This window comes from Neovison vison, chromosome 12, assembly GCF_020171115.1.
Source record: "Neovison vison isolate M4711 chromosome 12, ASM_NN_V1, whole genome shotgun sequence".
In the NCBI taxonomy this organism is placed as follows: Eukaryota; Metazoa; Chordata; class Mammalia; order Carnivora; family Mustelidae; genus Neogale; species Neogale vison.
In genome coordinates, this window is record NC_058102.1 from 100,988,861 (window position 1) to 101,005,060 (window position 16,200).

At 53.2% G+C, this 16,200-nt stretch overlaps 2 protein-coding genes across 2 annotated transcripts; one reads left to right on the top strand and one right to left on the bottom strand.

The window, feature by feature from the left end:
* The first annotated feature begins 735 nt into the window (after positions 1–735).
* On the top strand, positions 736–4,155 carry GPR182 (G protein-coupled receptor 182). Its single transcript, XM_044227232.1, has 2 exons — positions 736–897; positions 1,426–4,155. Exon 2 carries the CDS (start codon positions 1,442–1,444, stop codon positions 2,585–2,587), a length of 1,146 nt encoding a protein of 381 aa, XP_044083167.1. The 5' UTR covers positions 736–897; positions 1,426–1,441; the 3' UTR covers positions 2,588–4,155.
* Positions 4,156–5,578: 1,423 nt separating this feature from the next.
* ZBTB39 (zinc finger and BTB domain containing 39) lies at positions 5,579–13,278 on the bottom strand. Its single transcript, XM_044227359.1, has 2 exons — positions 13,216–13,278; positions 5,579–11,720 (listed from the first exon to the last, which is right to left on the bottom strand). Exon 2 carries the CDS (start codon positions 11,674–11,676, stop codon positions 9,547–9,549), a length of 2,130 nt encoding a protein of 709 aa, XP_044083294.1. The 5' UTR covers positions 11,677–11,720; positions 13,216–13,278; the 3' UTR covers positions 5,579–9,546.
* Positions 13,279–16,200: the final 2,922 nt, after the last annotated feature.

The following is a 16,200-nucleotide window of genomic DNA, read 5'->3' on the forward strand; positions in this document are numbered from 1 at the left end:
GGGTACCACAGGGTATCTCAGATCAAATGCTTAATAGCAGTAGCAGTGAAAATGCTCGGAGAAGCCGGAAGCTCTGCTGGCACCAGACAACACAAACCCACGGCAGGAGAGAAGCGTGGTGTCTACCTGCCTCTCCCGACCCATCCTTGGCCACACTTCGTGAGAAGTGTGAAGCAGCAGGGGAAGGATGCTGCTCTCCCCGCCCCCCTACCCAGGAAACTCCCTGAAGTTCAAGGCAGCCCCCTTTCCACCCCCCATCCCCTGTTCATTCTTCCCTCTCTCTCCAGATTCTCCCCTCAGAGCCCAAATGCAGGGTGGGTGCAAGGCAGTGGGGAAAGGCAGCATGACTGAAAGTCTGGCTGATTTTTGGATTTATTTTCACCTGCCCACCCCCATCCAGTTTTGCTTTAGTAGGAATCAACAGACGGAAGAGCAGGATTCCAAACCCACTCAGAGTGGAAAACACAAACGTAGGTAAAGCATTTATCACAGGCCTGGCCCTGTGCTAAACACTTCACCTTGTGGGCTCACTGAATTCCCACAACACCCCTATTAGTAGATGGTATTGTCCCATTTTGCAGAGGAGACAACTGAGGCTTAAAGAGGTAAATTCACACAGCTGGTGAGTTAGGAGTCGGGATCTTCGTGCTTGCAGCCTGACTCCTCCCTGCCACTGGCACACGGGTCATCTGCTGTGACTTCCCCTCTATCTGCATTGGGGGAAGGCAGGAAAAACCCTGACCCTCTCCCACGGAGCTTCAGCCAGTGATACTGCTTCCCGGATGAGAAGGACGGCCCTGAAGCCCACAGCGAAGCCAGCCCCACGGCCACCGGCCCTCCAGTCTCCTCACGGCTCTGCAACAGCCCAGACCAGAAGCGCTCCCGACAGAAACGCAGGTGGGTATCTCCCTCTTAGGAAAGAAGGGAATCAGGGCTTGAAGACAAACTGACTTTGGTGCATGACCCACAGATGTCCCTGGGAATAAATGAGAGGGGTGTGTGTGTGTGTGTGTGTGTGTGTGTCCCACATCCATAGCCCGAAGGTGAGACAGAGTAGACTTCCTAAGGAAGGCCCAGGTGAAAGGGCTAAAAGGTGAGATTCCAGGAGAGAAGTAGAGGTCGGAGCCAGCCTGTGGCCCGAGCTACGGTGGGGCCCCCCAGGCTGGGAAGGAATCTGGCTGGGCACAAATAGCTCTTGTCTCTCGAGCCACCGAGTCCTAACAAAACATCTTGGCTCGCAGGTCAAGGCCGGCAAGTGAGCTGCGTACTAGATCTCCACAGTCTGAATGTTAAAACTCTCTCTCTTGCCTCTTCAGACCCAGAATCCTTTCCCAAAGCTTCCTGGTCCCTGTGGCTCACTAACTTGAGACCTAAGGCTGCTTTTGAGGTCTCTGTTCTCTTCCAACCCTCTCTTCTCCCCACCAGGCGTGCACCAGTCCTAATGTCGGTCAAGGACAACATGGCACCTGCCCCCACAGAAGGCTTCACCACGGCACCTGCTAGTGACTTCGGAGAGATCCACAACTGGAATGAGCTGCTCTACTTCTTCAACCACACCTTGCCCGAGTGCCACATGGAGCTCCGAGAGGACACCAAGCACGTGATCCTCTTTGTCCTCTACCTGGCCATCTTTGTGGTGGGCCTGGTGGAGAACCTCCTGGTGATATGGGTCAGCTGGCGCTGCTTGGGCCGGGCGGGGCTGCTGAACCTCTACGTCCTCAACATGGCCATCGCAGACCTGGGCATCGTCCTGTCTCTGCCTGTGTGGATGCTGGAGGTCATGCTGGACTACACCTGGCTCTGGGGCAGCTTCTCCTGCCGCTTCACGCACTACTTCTACTTTGCCAACATGTACAGCAGCATCTTCTTCCTGGTGTGCCTCAGCATCGACCGCTACATCACCCTCACCAGCACGTCACCCTCCTGGCAGCGCCACCAGCACCGAATGCGGCGGGCCGTGTGTGCAGGAGTTTGGGTCCTCTCGGCCATCATCCCACTGCCCGAGGTGGTGCACATCCAGCTGGTAGAGAGCTCCGAGCCCATGTGCCTCTTCATGGCGCCCTTTGAAACCTACAGCACATGGGCCCTGGCGGTGGCCATGTGTACCACCATCCTGGGCTTCCTACTGCCCTTCCCGCTCATGGTGGTCTTCAATGTGCTGACGGCCTGCCGGCTTCGGCAGGCGGGATGGCCTGAGGGCCGGCGCCACTGCCTCCTGGTGTGCGCCTACGTGGTCATCTTCGCCATCTGCTGGCTGCCCTACCACGTGACCCTGCTCCTGCTCACACTTCACGGGACCCACATTGTCCTCCACTGCTACCTGGTCCACCTGCTGTACTTCTTCTACGACGTCATTGACTGCTTCGCCATGCTCCACTGTGTGGTCAACCCTATCCTTTACAACTTCCTCAGCCCGAGATTCCGGGACCAGCTGCTGAGTGCCGTGGTCCATTACCTTCCCAAGGCCCGGGCCAGGGCAGACAGACGGGCTTCCTTGTCCTCCTCCTCCTCCACTCAGCATTCCATCATCATCACCAAGGAGGACGCCCAGCCTGCTGTGGCAGTCCCCCAGGACCACCAAGCCTGAACCGGTAGGCGCCAAGGACCTCACCCCTCTCCGTCCCTCAGTGTAGATCCTACTCTCCATCAGTGAAGAAGAAAGCTGCGGGTGTAGGTGAGAGATTTTGGGGGGACGGGGGGAAGGGCCAAAATGCTCACGGTTGATTTTGAGTATGTCTTATAAAAGTGAGACGGGGAGGAGGTGGGGCAGGGAGGGGCAGAGAATAGGTCTTTGGTGGTGTCCTGTTCGTTTCAATCCTCGGGACTCAAGAAGAGACTTGGGAAAAATGGTGAAATAAGTAACGCAGACAGCCGTGACTCTGGCTCTTTCCAAAATCTGTACCTCCAGCTCGGATAGGCTAAAGAGAGGCTCAGCAGAAACTCGACACACTCATTGCAACAATCACCCTGGCCGGAAAGAGTGTGCTCCGCGGGGACCTCACACAACTTTCCTTTTGTGCTTGTGTGCTTGCTGATTCCCCGCCCCCCCCACCACCACCACCACACTGTGCAGGCTGTGAGGACAAGCGGTCAGAGGCCAAGGAACCAGGAGGCCTCAGCAGTTTCCTAGCATCCTCGGTGATATGATGGATGGAGGGGGTGAAGCAGAGGTCTGGTGCCCCACCCCCACCATCCAGGAAGTGGCTCCATTTCCTTGCTGATACTCTCCCCTTCATCCATCCTGCTTCCCTCCCCACGAAGCAGAGGAACCATCCCAGAGTCAATGTTCCTCGGAGCCCACGTGCTCCCACCTTCAGATGTAGGACATTTCCAGACTTCTAGGAAGAGATTCTATCAGAAATCCACCCCCATCCCTCCCTTTCTCTCTAGATCATGGGAAAATATCAAGGGACATCCATTCTGACAGCAGACCTCGGGAGAGTCAGCAGCAGACGCTCCCGGAGGCTCTGTCCCTCAGCCCTTGTCCCCTGAGCAGGGGATGGGGAAGTAGAAATTTTCCGATTCTGTCACAAGGCACAGCTCTGGTATTCTAAGTCAGTCCTCACCCTTAAACTTCATTCTCCCTGGCCAGGTCTTCCATTAATTTTCCTGTCCAGCAACTTACTTCTATTCATGCTTGTCCTATAAATAGGAAAAGAAGCCTTCTTGTTGACAAGTAGGTCTTCTGAAAAAGACTCATTTATCAATTTGGGAATCTAGGACCATGTCCATGAAGGAAAAGTCTAAGAATCAGTCCCCAGCCCACTAGTTCCAAGTGCTTGGTGTCCTAACTCCGCCCGAGCAGAATAAAGGGCTTGTGAACATAATCACTGACGGCCTCTGCTCTGCTCAAGAGCTCAGTATTGCTGGAATGTTTCACTTGGAATAACCATTTACTGACCTGGAGCACCGTCCCGCTTTTAGAAGTCTGAGAACTGCATTTATCTGATGCACTAAACATGTGCTCCGATAGTGTATGTACCCGTCTGTCAGGGGCACAGAGGGAAATGCAGCAGCAGTCCCGCTCGCCGGACCCAAAAATCCGAAAGGGTCTTAAGCGACAGAGAGCTACTCCGCGCGGCACAGAGCTGAAGGCTTTTTCAGCCAGGACAGTGGCTTGTGACTTGGGGTTGCAGGAAGGCATTAACCTAACAATACACAAAATGAATTAAAAAAGACTTACCTCCTTTGTGCCCATATAAAAACCAAGCCCAGGGTCGCTGGGTGACTCAGTGGGTTAAGCCTTTGCCTTTAGCTCAGGTCATGATCTCAGGGTCCTGGATGGAGCCCCACATCGGGCTCTCTCTGCTTGGTGGGGAGCCTGCTTCCTCCTCTCTCTCTGCCTGCCTCTCTGCCTACCTGTGATCGCTGTCTCTCAAATAAATAAAATCTTTTTAAAAAAATAAGTAAATAAAAATAAAAATAAAAACCAAGCCCAAATCTGATGCCCTTATCAGTGCCTCTGCTGACTTGAAGCTCCAGAAGTTTCCTAAAGGGAACCCAATGTCACATCTGTCACCTCCTGGGTTACCTGGGACACCAGCCCCCCAGGGGCTCAATCTTCTCAAGGATTTCTCTGGCAACGTGTTGTCACCTGGGGCGGCAGGAATACCTCCTTAGGGGCTTGGGAGGCCAGAGCCCAGGGTGTGCTGACAGCAGCAAGGCTGCTCCATTTGGCATTCTCTGAGCCCTGACCGGCGCCACAACTGACCCATGTGTGGAGACCAGATGGGCCATGTCACGCCCCAACTTCTGATGTCTAGCTCCTTCCTTGTGGAGGTACGTTTGTTAACGACCCCGTGAGACCGGGCCAAACTTCCACCTCCTCTGAGTCTGCCTCTGTCTGCCCGGACATGCCACATCAGTGAATCAGATGGCACTGGCAGGACAATCTGAAGCTGAACCTCTAGCCCAACTAGACATGAGCAGAGTTCACTACTCTCTGGGCCAACAGATCCCCCCGGGGAGGTTTCCCCCGGAAAGGCTAGGCTCCTGACTTAGTTTGCCACTAAAAACAGGTCAACAGGTTAACCCCGGGGAATTCCAGCTACAGGAAAGGAAACCTGTGGGGGTGCCTGGGTGGCTCAGTTGGTTAAGCATCTGTCTTCAGCTCAGGTCATAATCTCAGGGTCCTGGGATTGAGCCCTGTGTCGGGCTCCCTGCTCAGCAGGGAGCTTGCTTCTCTCTCTCCCTCTGCCTCCCTCCCAGCTTGTGCTTTTTCTCTCAAATAAATGAAATCTTTAAAAAAAAAAAAAAAAAGGAAAAGAAACTGTGCTACCCGAAAAAATCCTGGCATCAGGCGTGCCTGGGTGACTCAGTTGGTTAAGCTTCTGCCTTCGGCTCAGGTCATGATCTCAGGGTCTTGGGACTGAGCCCCAAGTTGGGCTCTGGGCTCAGTGGGGAGTCTGCTTCTCCCTCTCCCTCTGCCCCTCCCCTCTGCTCATGCTCTAATAAAGAAAATCCTTTAAAAAGAATCCTGGCATCTGCTGAGCACAATGCTACCACTACCGGGTGTTGGGCCCCAAACTTCTGAACTCAAGGGACAGAGTAACCCCAGTCAAGAGGAAAAGAATTCCTGTTTCAAGTTTCCTTTTTTTATTCTAAATAAAAACCACACTTTGTGCCGAACAATGGAATATAAAAGAATCAGATGTACAACGATTTTAGACATCTACTATTTGGGAAAAGAAGTTTACAAAATATACAAAACTTTACAGCAATAGATAGTAAACACTTAAATATTAGGAGGTCAGTACTTATTAATTTAATGGAAGGAAGTTAGGCGTCAACAACTCTTCTCGGTTTCATCAGAGACTTTCACTAGCAGAGGTGGGAGGGAAGGGTGGACTGGACAGGGAAAGGATGTTAAAGAAACAGCAAAATCAAAACAGTTTCATTTTCATTCTGATGTTAAGTTTGCTGATGAGTGATAACAGTGAAATGAATGCTGTGTGTCCCCGGCTTCCTGACCCACTCAGGGCAGGACTGAAGCAAAAGGATGTGAGGGGACATTCGGACGGGCAGACTTCTCCACACTTCTACCATTCCCACACCAACAAAATCAGTGTCCACCTAGAAAAGGATTTAAATTCACTTCCAAAGTTGAGTAGTCTCAGGAACAGGGCACAGTAAGAGGCCAGAAGACGAAGAAAATTCATCAGTAGCAAAACCTGACTGGGGAGAAGGTATTTAGGCCCAAAGGTTTGTCCTGGAGACAAAGGGGTGCTGATGGATCAGAAGGGAATAAAGTAAAAAAAAAAAAAAAAAACTTTTACCCATTTCCTGGTTCTTAGGGGTCACCCGGGCCCAACCCCCACCTCCTTTCTTTCCACCTAGCCATAAACTATAGAGACTCCCTGGGGTCTTAAAATGTAGGACCAAATACTAAAATGTAGCAGAGCTTCCCAGCAGGCACTACGGCACCAGCAAGCCAGCATTGGCTCACAGGAGAGGCGGGAGACGGACCCCTTCCTGCGGCCGAAAGCAGCCTCTGCTGTTTATTCTGACGTGCTATGCAAGTATTACCTTCTTCCCTTAAGAAACAGGTCAGGAATAGTCTCGTGCCTGATTTAACGCTCTACAGTCGCCATCTTGAAATTCTTCATTTTAAAACAAAGGACTCTGCAAATTATGTAGCTGGTCCTGAGTACGGAACAACAGAGAAGAAGGGGGAGGAGAAAAGACATTCAGGGGTCAGAGAGAACCTCAGAACATTACAGCAGACTGCTAAACTGGGCTCCAAGGCAGAGGGGCAACAAAACAGAAGGCTGAAAAAAAGTTTAAAAAACTCAAAATAAAATGAATACCTTCGATCAGGGATCCCAGAGTGCCCTCTGCCACAACATAGAGTTTCAAGTAAAACAGTTCAGAAAAGGGTGAGCTGGAGGTGGAGGCAGCAAACATGACTCTAAACAGGGGAGGGGTCAGGTGTGAATATGGGGACAAGCAGAGGAATGGGGTTTGGTCAGTGAGCCTCACTAGCTACTGACCCCTGCTACAAGTCTGACCGCAACCAACCAGCCCCATCAACCACCCCACCCCCCAATCAAGCACTTGGCCTCAGGACGATCAGGGGGTGCAGCTTTTTGTTTAGTGTTTCAGGGGCAAGGTTCAAGGATTTGCTTTTTGGTTTACTGGCGAAAAGGGAAAACTTCACAGTTTCAGGTTAAGTATACAGACTACCCAGCATCCACGATGCCCTCCGTTAAGGAAAAGGGTTTCTCCAGCACACTGATCCATGCTTGGCCAGCTGGCTGGGTTCCAGTAAGTACCGCCTCTCTCAAATCTGACCATTCAAAAATTGGTCCTCATTGACAGTCTAGGAGGGATCACTCAGCTTTCAAAAAAGCTTAGCAGATACTTGATGGCGGTCTTCCGCACATTCGCCTTCTTAAATTTCCAACGGTCAGTGCGGGAAAAGAAAGGGAGAAGCCAGTCAGGGACAGAAATTCGCAGCACTGCTTTCTTGACAAGAATGACCTGAGGGGATGAATAACAAGTTCGATGGCGAAAAGCGGCCACTGGTACAAATCCCTTCATGTAACAGTCACCCCACCAGAGAGCCAGGCACCCCAACTGGGAGGTTTTACCAATTTAGGGCTAGAGAGAGAGGCAGCAAGTCCGACAGGGACGGAACTTTGGCTTGCCTGTGTGTCTTAATATAACTTTCCAAGTTTAGGAAGGATGAAAAAATGTGCAAAAAGTTCCTTCATTTAACTTGTTCCCCTCAACCCGGTCCCCTATCTACTCAAGTGCATGCAGGAAAGGCCGAGGAATTTAATAAGCCCCAACTTTCTAGAACTCACATCCATTACCTAAAGGGTTCCCTGGGCTTATTCTGCAAGAGACTATCTGGACAGAAAGAAAAGGAGTCGCTTGTTTAAAGGCTAGACACCTTCTCCCTGAGTCCAAGCCCCCGTTTCCAAACCTCTGGCCAGGACCGTCCCCTGGACTATGGCTACTCGCTGGGGAGAAACTCATTTTCCTTAAGTCACTTATCCAAAAGAGATGCTGGGTACTATGTATATAAAAGCAAAAATAAATAAATATCAATGTTCAAAAAGGCTCTGTGAGTTAATTAAAACCACTCGCTTGTGAAACAGCCCGGGTGTTGCTGAGTCCCCACAAGGGCAGTGTCAGGGCCTAGGCCAGGGACTCCCAGAGCTCGCCTGAGCAGGCTGAGGTAGTATGAGTTACTGAGGTGCTACCTTGTGAATATGTGGGATCCGAAGGCCCTCTCCCTCAAGCCTTCTTTGGGCAAGAACCCCTCAAAAGCCACAAAGAATGGAGCAACCAGCCCCAAGGACTGGGCAGACTCCATCCCAGCCTGCTGGGGCAGGCCTGCACCAGCTGCCGTCCAATAACGCCCCCTGGTGGCGATGCAATGACAGAGCAGGATAAATTCCAGCAGGTCAAAGGTGAGCTGCCAAAGCTCCTGGGCAGTTAGCACAGTAAACAACAGGTTACCCGACTGGGACAGACAGACCGCACATCCTGCTACACACTCGGGTCCCTTCGATCCTGAAGGGCTCACAGTCCATCACTCCGCCACCCCGTGGGGTCTTCTCATCTACACCACAGGTCAAACACACTTCTAGGTGGGAGACTGGATATAAATTAAGGCAAGGTTGCTGCTGTCAGAGACATCCCCACCTCTCCACCAGAAAACTCAAGGTCGACGGAGGTAGCCAGATGACAGATGACTGTATCAAAGGGCTCCCTGTCCTCTTTGCCCCACAGGGAAGGCCTAACCAACCACCTGGGCTACAACTCCATAAAATCATATTTCTTTGGAATCGAGGAGAAAAGAGAAGCCTCCCTTCCTGTCCATCCAGGCTGCCACTTCCAGCGGCCCTGGAGGACACCTCTTCTGACCAGCAAGGATTCATCCCAAAACTTTCTGACCTAAACAGAAAGCTCTGCCCCCAGTTTGGATCTAGCTGCCAAAAGATTTTCCTGTCCCCCCAGCAGATCAGAGCGTGGAAACGAGCAGGCACCGCCGTCCCATCCGCCTTTTCCCTGCTGAGGGCCGGGCCTGGCACCTGAAGTGAGCTGCCCTGCAGACTAGTCTTTTCTGAAAGACCACATTCCCCAAATCTCTCTCACAGCTGGGCATTCCAGTTGGAAATCTGGCAATAATACCCACAGTGAAAACCTCTCTCCACCTCCTCTATTCAGTGAGGCTGTTGGTTGGATTCTTAGCAGCATAAATACCTATCAGTAAACTAAAACTTGAGAGGCGCAAAGAGAGGATCTAGTCAGGGGATCTAGTTGACATCAACTGCCTGACCAGATCCCAAGCCCGGCCTCCGAAGACTCAAAAACACAGCCCACCATGGGCAAGAACAGGTAAGGAGGTAAACATGATAGGGCCATTGCTTCTCAAAAACAGTAACAGCTCGTGTGCTCTTTCTTCTTCTTTCAACACAAGACAGAACAGAATTTCCTAGCAAGGCCAAATTTAAACTGCAGAGGGCCCAACAGCCATTAGAAAATCAACATCCTGGCTGCTGCCTGGGAGCTGCCCTTGGCTGCGCGGGGACCCAGTCAGCTGTCCGGGTTCTTCTCCGCCTCTTTGGAATGGATAATGTACATGAAGGTCTGCTCAATGGTGAAGTCGGGTGGGAGGCTGCCTTTGTGCACACCCACGTGCTTGCTCATGAGGTTGAGCGTGGAGCTGTAGTGGCCACAGACGGTGCAACGGTACATGAGGGCCCCCGAGTGTGTCTTCAGGTGGCACTTGATGGTCGAGCGGCCTCGGAAGAACTTGTGGCACACCTTACACTGGTACGGCTTCTCGCCCGTGTGGATGCGCCGGTGGTAGTTGAACTCACTCGTGTGGGCAAACCTTTTGCCGCAGACCTTGCAGCTGTACTTGCTGTTCCCGGGCTGGCCCTGCAGAGCCAGTTCCTCGCTCAGGAACTCCTCTGCTGGCAGCTTCCGCTTCTGGAGAGCGGGGTGCTGCAGCCCCGCGGTGGGCCGGGTATCAAGGCCACTGGCGCATTTGTGCTGGCTCACGTGGTAGCGGTAGGCGGCCTCCGACTTGAAGCTCTGGCCGCACAGGTGGCAGCGGAAGAGGGCATCCTCCAGGCTTTGGTGCACGGCCATGTGCTTCTCTAGAAGGTGCCAGTCCACAAAACTGTTTGCACAGACGGAGCAGGAGAAGACGGAAATGCCCAGGTGGGACAGCGTGTGCCACATGAGGCTGCAGAGGTTGAGGTGGCGCTGGTCACAGACACTGCAGGCCTGGCCCTTCAGGTGCAGATGGTCAAGGATGTGTCCTCGGACTGCATGGAAATCTCTAGCCAGTGCCTTCCCACAGGCAGCACACTTCAACTCTGCAGCGGCTGCCCCAGAAAAGAGAGCCAGCTTCCCAGAGAGGGGGTCGTTGGGGTGGACGATGATGTTGTTCTCAAATATCCCATCCCGTCGGTGGAGGGTAAGCTGCCACTGGGTAAAGAACTTAGTTTCACACATGTCGCAGGAGAAGAGGAAAATGCCGATGTGGGACAGAACGTGGGTCACCCTGGAGTTTCGGTCCTGGAAGTGGGTTTCGCAGACCTTGCAGTTGCCTGTCAGCAGGTCCACATGGTCCCGAGCATGCTGTCGGATGAGCTGAATGTTGGGCTCTAGAACTTTTTTGCATACCTGGCAGGGCATGGCCTTATTCTCCCGGTTGTCACTCTCGCCAAAAGTCAGCTCATCCTCACTGTCGTCACTCAACTCAATCACCTCCTCGGCTGTGCCTATCTCCTCGGTGGGGTCTTCAAACTGCAAGTCATCATCCCCCAGCTCGTCCAGCTGGAGCTCATCCATCTGCCCGAAGCCCGGATCTTTGGAGTGGTCGCTATTGCTCAGACACGAGTTGGTCCCAGGGGTAATGTCAATTGCACGGTCAGTGGGGAAGAAGCTGTTTTTGCTGAAGTCTCCATTGCTCTGAACCTTATACGGCTGGCAGGAAGTCGCGCTGGTCTGGATGCCCATGCTGACGGCGCCTAGGACTGGCTGAGTCACCAGATTAGGGACGGGGGTGAAAGGAGCAGGGCCGTCGTGGTCTTCTGTCTTTGGCGGCATGGGCTGCTGCGACAGAGGCAAGCTATGGTTAGTGTCACTGGTGACATTTCTCTCTTCCTCTTTACAGCTTCCTCCAGCATCACTAGGTAACACATAGTTCCTATCAGGACCAAAGTGCTCCCCGCCCCCCCGGAAGTCTCCAAGCGGATAGGCAGGTTCTGCCGAGCTCTGGATACTGGAGTGGCTCTCCCCACTGCTAGTCAGGGGCTTGGCCACGGCAGTGCTCTCCAAGTCAGGAAAGGTGGAATGACAGGCCCGGAGGAGATCCTCCATGCCCAGGCGCTCGGCCACCTCATAGATGACCCCAACATTGATCAGGTCTGTGAAGAGCTCCGAGGTGTAGACAAAGCTCAGAATCTTCTCGAAGTTGGCAGGGGTGATGAAGTCCACCACGTAGGTCCTGGCAGCATCCAGCCCTGTATTCAGGAAGAGGTTCTGGAAGTAGCCCGCCGCACAGGCCAGCACGGCCTTGTGGGCTGGGAAGGAGCGGCTCCCCACCACAATGGTGACATCGCACATGGTCTCCGAGAGCCGGCACTTGTTGAGTTCCTTCAGCAGGTTGTTGGGGTGGTTGGTGCTTTGCAGTTTGATCCTCATGCCCATCTTAGCAGCTCCTAGGATGTTGCCTCTGTATCAGCACGGTTCACCTGTGGACAGTAAAAGGAAGAGATGGATGGCCAAACACATCCCTGCACGCAAGGAGCTCTGCCGAAGAAAATACCACCAGTCTGAGTGTTTGTGAGCCCTGGGCAGGCAGGAGCCAAGGGTCACGGTGCTGCTCCATGCTGCCGGGGGCAAGGACAAGTGACGGACAATGACCTCTCTCTCTGCATGATCCCAAAGACAGAACGGTCACAACAAAACCCGAAAGTATTGAAAAAAATCTGATAGCGTCATCTGTGAGAGTCAGTAAGAGAGGGGGTAGGCCTGGTGGGACAGAAGCTAATACCTTAGGGCCAAGTCAGAGGCAATCTCTTGGACACAATCCCTAACTTCATTAGCAGATGGAGGGCTCAAATGAATCTCCTAACTTCTTCCCCAATACACGCTTTCCTATCTCGTTCAGTGCTTTCACTTCTCTTACAAGGCCAAACGCCAAATGCCGTAAAAGTACTTGAACATAATTACCAAAGTTCCATTAGCTGCTGAGGGCAAGAGAAGGTTGCTCTTTTATTTTCTTATCAATGCTCTGTCCTTCCAGTCCCTAAATAGACCTCTTACTCATTCAAGAGTTCTGATCTCTCCCTCCCTAAACCACCTACCTGCCTAGTCTCTTGTCTTACCATAACCAGAGCCATCCAGATACTGTTGTCTCCTCCTCTGCATGCTTAAGATTAAGCTAAAACACTCAAGACCCAAAGAAATAAAGCAAAATAGAATACACTGTAGCATTTACTATTACTTATATATGCCTTTTTTTTTTAACCACCCTTTTTGGGATCTATGCATATGCTGATCAGAACGAAAAGACCTGATGCCCTAAGAGGGCATCTAATTATACTGGCAAGACTCCTAAAAGCTTGCTGGATCCCGCTCCCCCCACCCCCTTCAAGTCCTGCATGCGTGAGGAAGCCAAGCTAGCTGCATTCTCCTTCAATTTCAGCACTCGCCCCGCGCAACACAGCCCCTTTCTCCACCTCACCACCTCTACAAACTCCCAACTTTTCCTGGGGTCCAAGAAGCTTCTGCGCTTTGTTGGGATACAGGGAAGCGTCTCCCGGGCCCTGGCGGCCACACATCAGGTCGGGGCACTGGCAAGCCTGAATGGAGGGTGGGAAGGGGGGCACACTGGGAACTTCCGAGAAGGCACCCCAACAATCCCATGGTGCCGCAGTCTCCCCTCTGGAGGGTCAAACCCAGCAAGAACGGGGTTGGATCGGGCCAGGGTGCTCCATCCGGGGGCCACGGAGCACCTTGGTCGCTCCCCAAGCGGCAGGGGATTCCCCCGGGGCGGCTCCGGGGGCGCCGGGCCGGACGGGAACGAAAGGATGGGCGGCGGGACCGGCCGGGGTCGGCGCGCGGCCGGGTATGATGGGTCCGGCCGACGGGAGCGGGCAGGAGGGAGCCCCGCGAGAGCGAGAGAAAGGCCGGGACGGGGGTCTGGCCTCCACCCGGGTCAGCCCTCGGCCCGGCCGCGCTTACCCGGCTCCGCGGGGCCCGAGCACCATCGCCACCGCCGCCTCACACAAAGGCCCCGGCCCGCCGTGCCCGGCCCGACAAGGAGGCGGCGCCGCCGGCCGCGGCCAGACTCTCCATCCGCCGCGCCACTCGCCGCGCCGGCCCGGGCCGCCCCCGCCGCCCGGCCCGCAGCGCCCCCCGCCGTCCCGGAGGAGGCAGCGCCCCCCGCCGCTTGGCCGCAGCGCCCCCAGCCGCCCGGGAGGAGGCAGCGCCCCCCAACGGCGGGGCCGGGAGCCGGGTGGGCCGGGCCAGAGCCCGGGGGAGACTCCGCTCTCCTCCAGCGCCCCTGGGAACCCCTGCCCAGGCCCCACCTCCCACTGTTATACCCCAGTTTTCGCGTCGGAGAGACCACCAAGGAGCCACCCCTGAGCTTAGTTAAGGCAGGGGTATTTATGAGTTCCTGTTACTAAAGCAGGGTGGGGGTCTCTGAAACCAAAGCAGGGTGGGGGTTCTTGTTACTAAAGCAGGGTGGGGGTCCTTAGAACTAAAGTAAAGTAGGGGAAAGTTCAGCCCTTGGGCACAGGGGTCTGAGATGGCTGCCGGAACTAAGATGGCTGTACTTATGCTAAGGCATGCTAAGGCTAAACCTGAGGTGGGATGGCCTTAATTTTTCTTGGCCTCCATACCACTCCCACGCGGGGACTGCCCGCCCCCAGCCACAGCGGCCACAGCGCATCAGCGGCAGGGACGTTCCCAACCCCCACAGACCCGGTTTTTCTGAATTGCCCTCATCAACTGGGTGGAGGGTCATCCCCTCCTCACCCTGGGGCATGGCATCCCGACTCTAAACTGTCATCCTCTACCCTGTCCTACATCTCATTGTCCCAGAAGCTTCTCCAAACGTTGCAGAAAAAGGTAAAAATGAAGACAGGTTGTTTGTGAACTTCTGAGCGCGCTGGGCTGAGAGCTTCCTGAAGACAGGGCTCTGTGGTTCTTGATTCTACTCCTGGCATGGTTCACCACACACTACCTGGTCCTGTGACAGGTGCTTAATAAAGCCTGCTTGAAATAAATAAATAAAGCCTGCTTGACTGAATGAACAAATAAATAAACAAGTACTTGAGGTCTGCGCCTCCCGTACACTCCGTGTCTGAAAAATCGCTGCTGCCCCTCCACCCACCTGGGTGGCCAGAGGGAGGAATTCACAGGCTCCCACTGCACCTTGAGAGCCCATCCTGTTTCCTACAGCCCGTCAGAGTGTGGGTGAGGGGCAGAGGGAGAAGCAGACACCCCACTGAACAAGGAACCCCATGCCTCCGGCTGCATCCTGGGACTCTATGATCGTGACTGGAGCCAGAGGCAGATGTTTAACCCACTGAGCCACCTAGGCACCCCCTCGGCTGCTTATTTTTTTAAAACGGCAGACGCGGGAGAAGCTCTGGAAACACAGAAGTTACATTTATAAGGGAAACCTTTATCTGCATGGGTGTCTCTTTCTGTACTAGGAAGGCAAGAATGACTTAAATCTCCAGAAACTCTCATCAGTGGAGAAGGCAGGGAACTCAATATGCTTAACAACCACCCCCTTATTTATAGGGCTTGGCCTGAAAACCCCCCATAACTGGCTCCCCACCCCCAATATCTTCTTTTGTCTTTAGCTGGGGATGGTATTTAAGGCGGTGGCTCAGGCTGTTTTAGGGAGTTACTCGGTCCTCCTGAGCTTCTCCCATGTTTACAGAAAGTATACTTGTTACTGAACTTATGTTTATTTTTCTCCAGTTAATCTGTCTTTTATGATGGCTTGGTCACAGCCAAGAACTTAGAAGGGTAGAGGGGGGTCACCAGGGTGTCTCGGTCAGTTAAGCGTGTGACTCTTGGTTTCAGTTTTGACTCCGGTCATGATCTCAGGTCCTGGGGCCCAGCCCCACATAGGGTTCCACACTCATGATGGTCAGGGAGTCTGCTTGAGGTCCTCTCTCTTCCTTTCCCTCTGCTCCTCCCCCCATTCATACTCTCTCTTAAATAGGTAAATAAATCTGAAAGAAAGAAAGAGAGAAAGAGAGAAAGAAAGAAAGAAGGAAGGGGGGAAAAAGTGTAGGGGCGCCTGGGTGACTATATTGGTTCCGGCTCAATGGGAAGCCTGGTTCTCCCTTTCCCTCTGCTTGCTGCTCCCCCTGCTTGCTCTCTCTCGCTCTCTCTCTGTCAAATTAATTAATAAATTAATTAATTAAAAAAAGAAGGATAGAGGGAAAATTATTTTTCCTTCCTTACATCACCAACTGTTTCTAGAGCTCGGTTGTGCTGCTTCTCCCCACCCTTCTCCTGTAGCATTGCAGTGACCCTCCAGAGCCTATCCTCAGGTGCTCCCGCCCAAGGATTGTCATCAAACCACAACTAAGGGCCCTATCTGCAACCCATCACCACCACCACAGCCACCAAAGATGTCAGAAGTCACGGTCACCCCACTCTCCCTCCTCAATCGTAGGAACCCCCCAGGCTCTGGGACCCTTCTGCTTCAGCCTCTCTCCCATCACATTCTGTCCCCTGCTGGGTGATAGAAGATGGCCAGGCACAAACCCTCAAGGCAGGCACACGGTAGTGTTCAGTAATTCCTTGACCGGAGATTGGGAAGAGGACACACAGGATGTTGCCAACTGATCTAAGACAGTTTGCCAATTTGGCAATCATCAGTTATCTTGATGCATTTGGGAGATTGTGTGTCCCCGGTTTTACAACCCCACTAACAGGTGGTAGGTTAGAGTGAAAGCAAGCTTTACACCAAAGGGTGCCAATCATGTAATATTTATTAACAAGGAAATACAAAGCCAGACTTTCTTGTAGTTTGGGGGACAGGTGATCTCCCTTAGCTCTCTCATGAAAGGGTCATTTAGAAGCTGATACGTGTTCCAATGGCAGGCCCAACCCCACAGCTGGAAGAGGTGACCGAGTGTGCCCCAAAGTGGACCCTCATGCAACCAGTAGACTCAAAACCTCCAGCATGACTCCGCG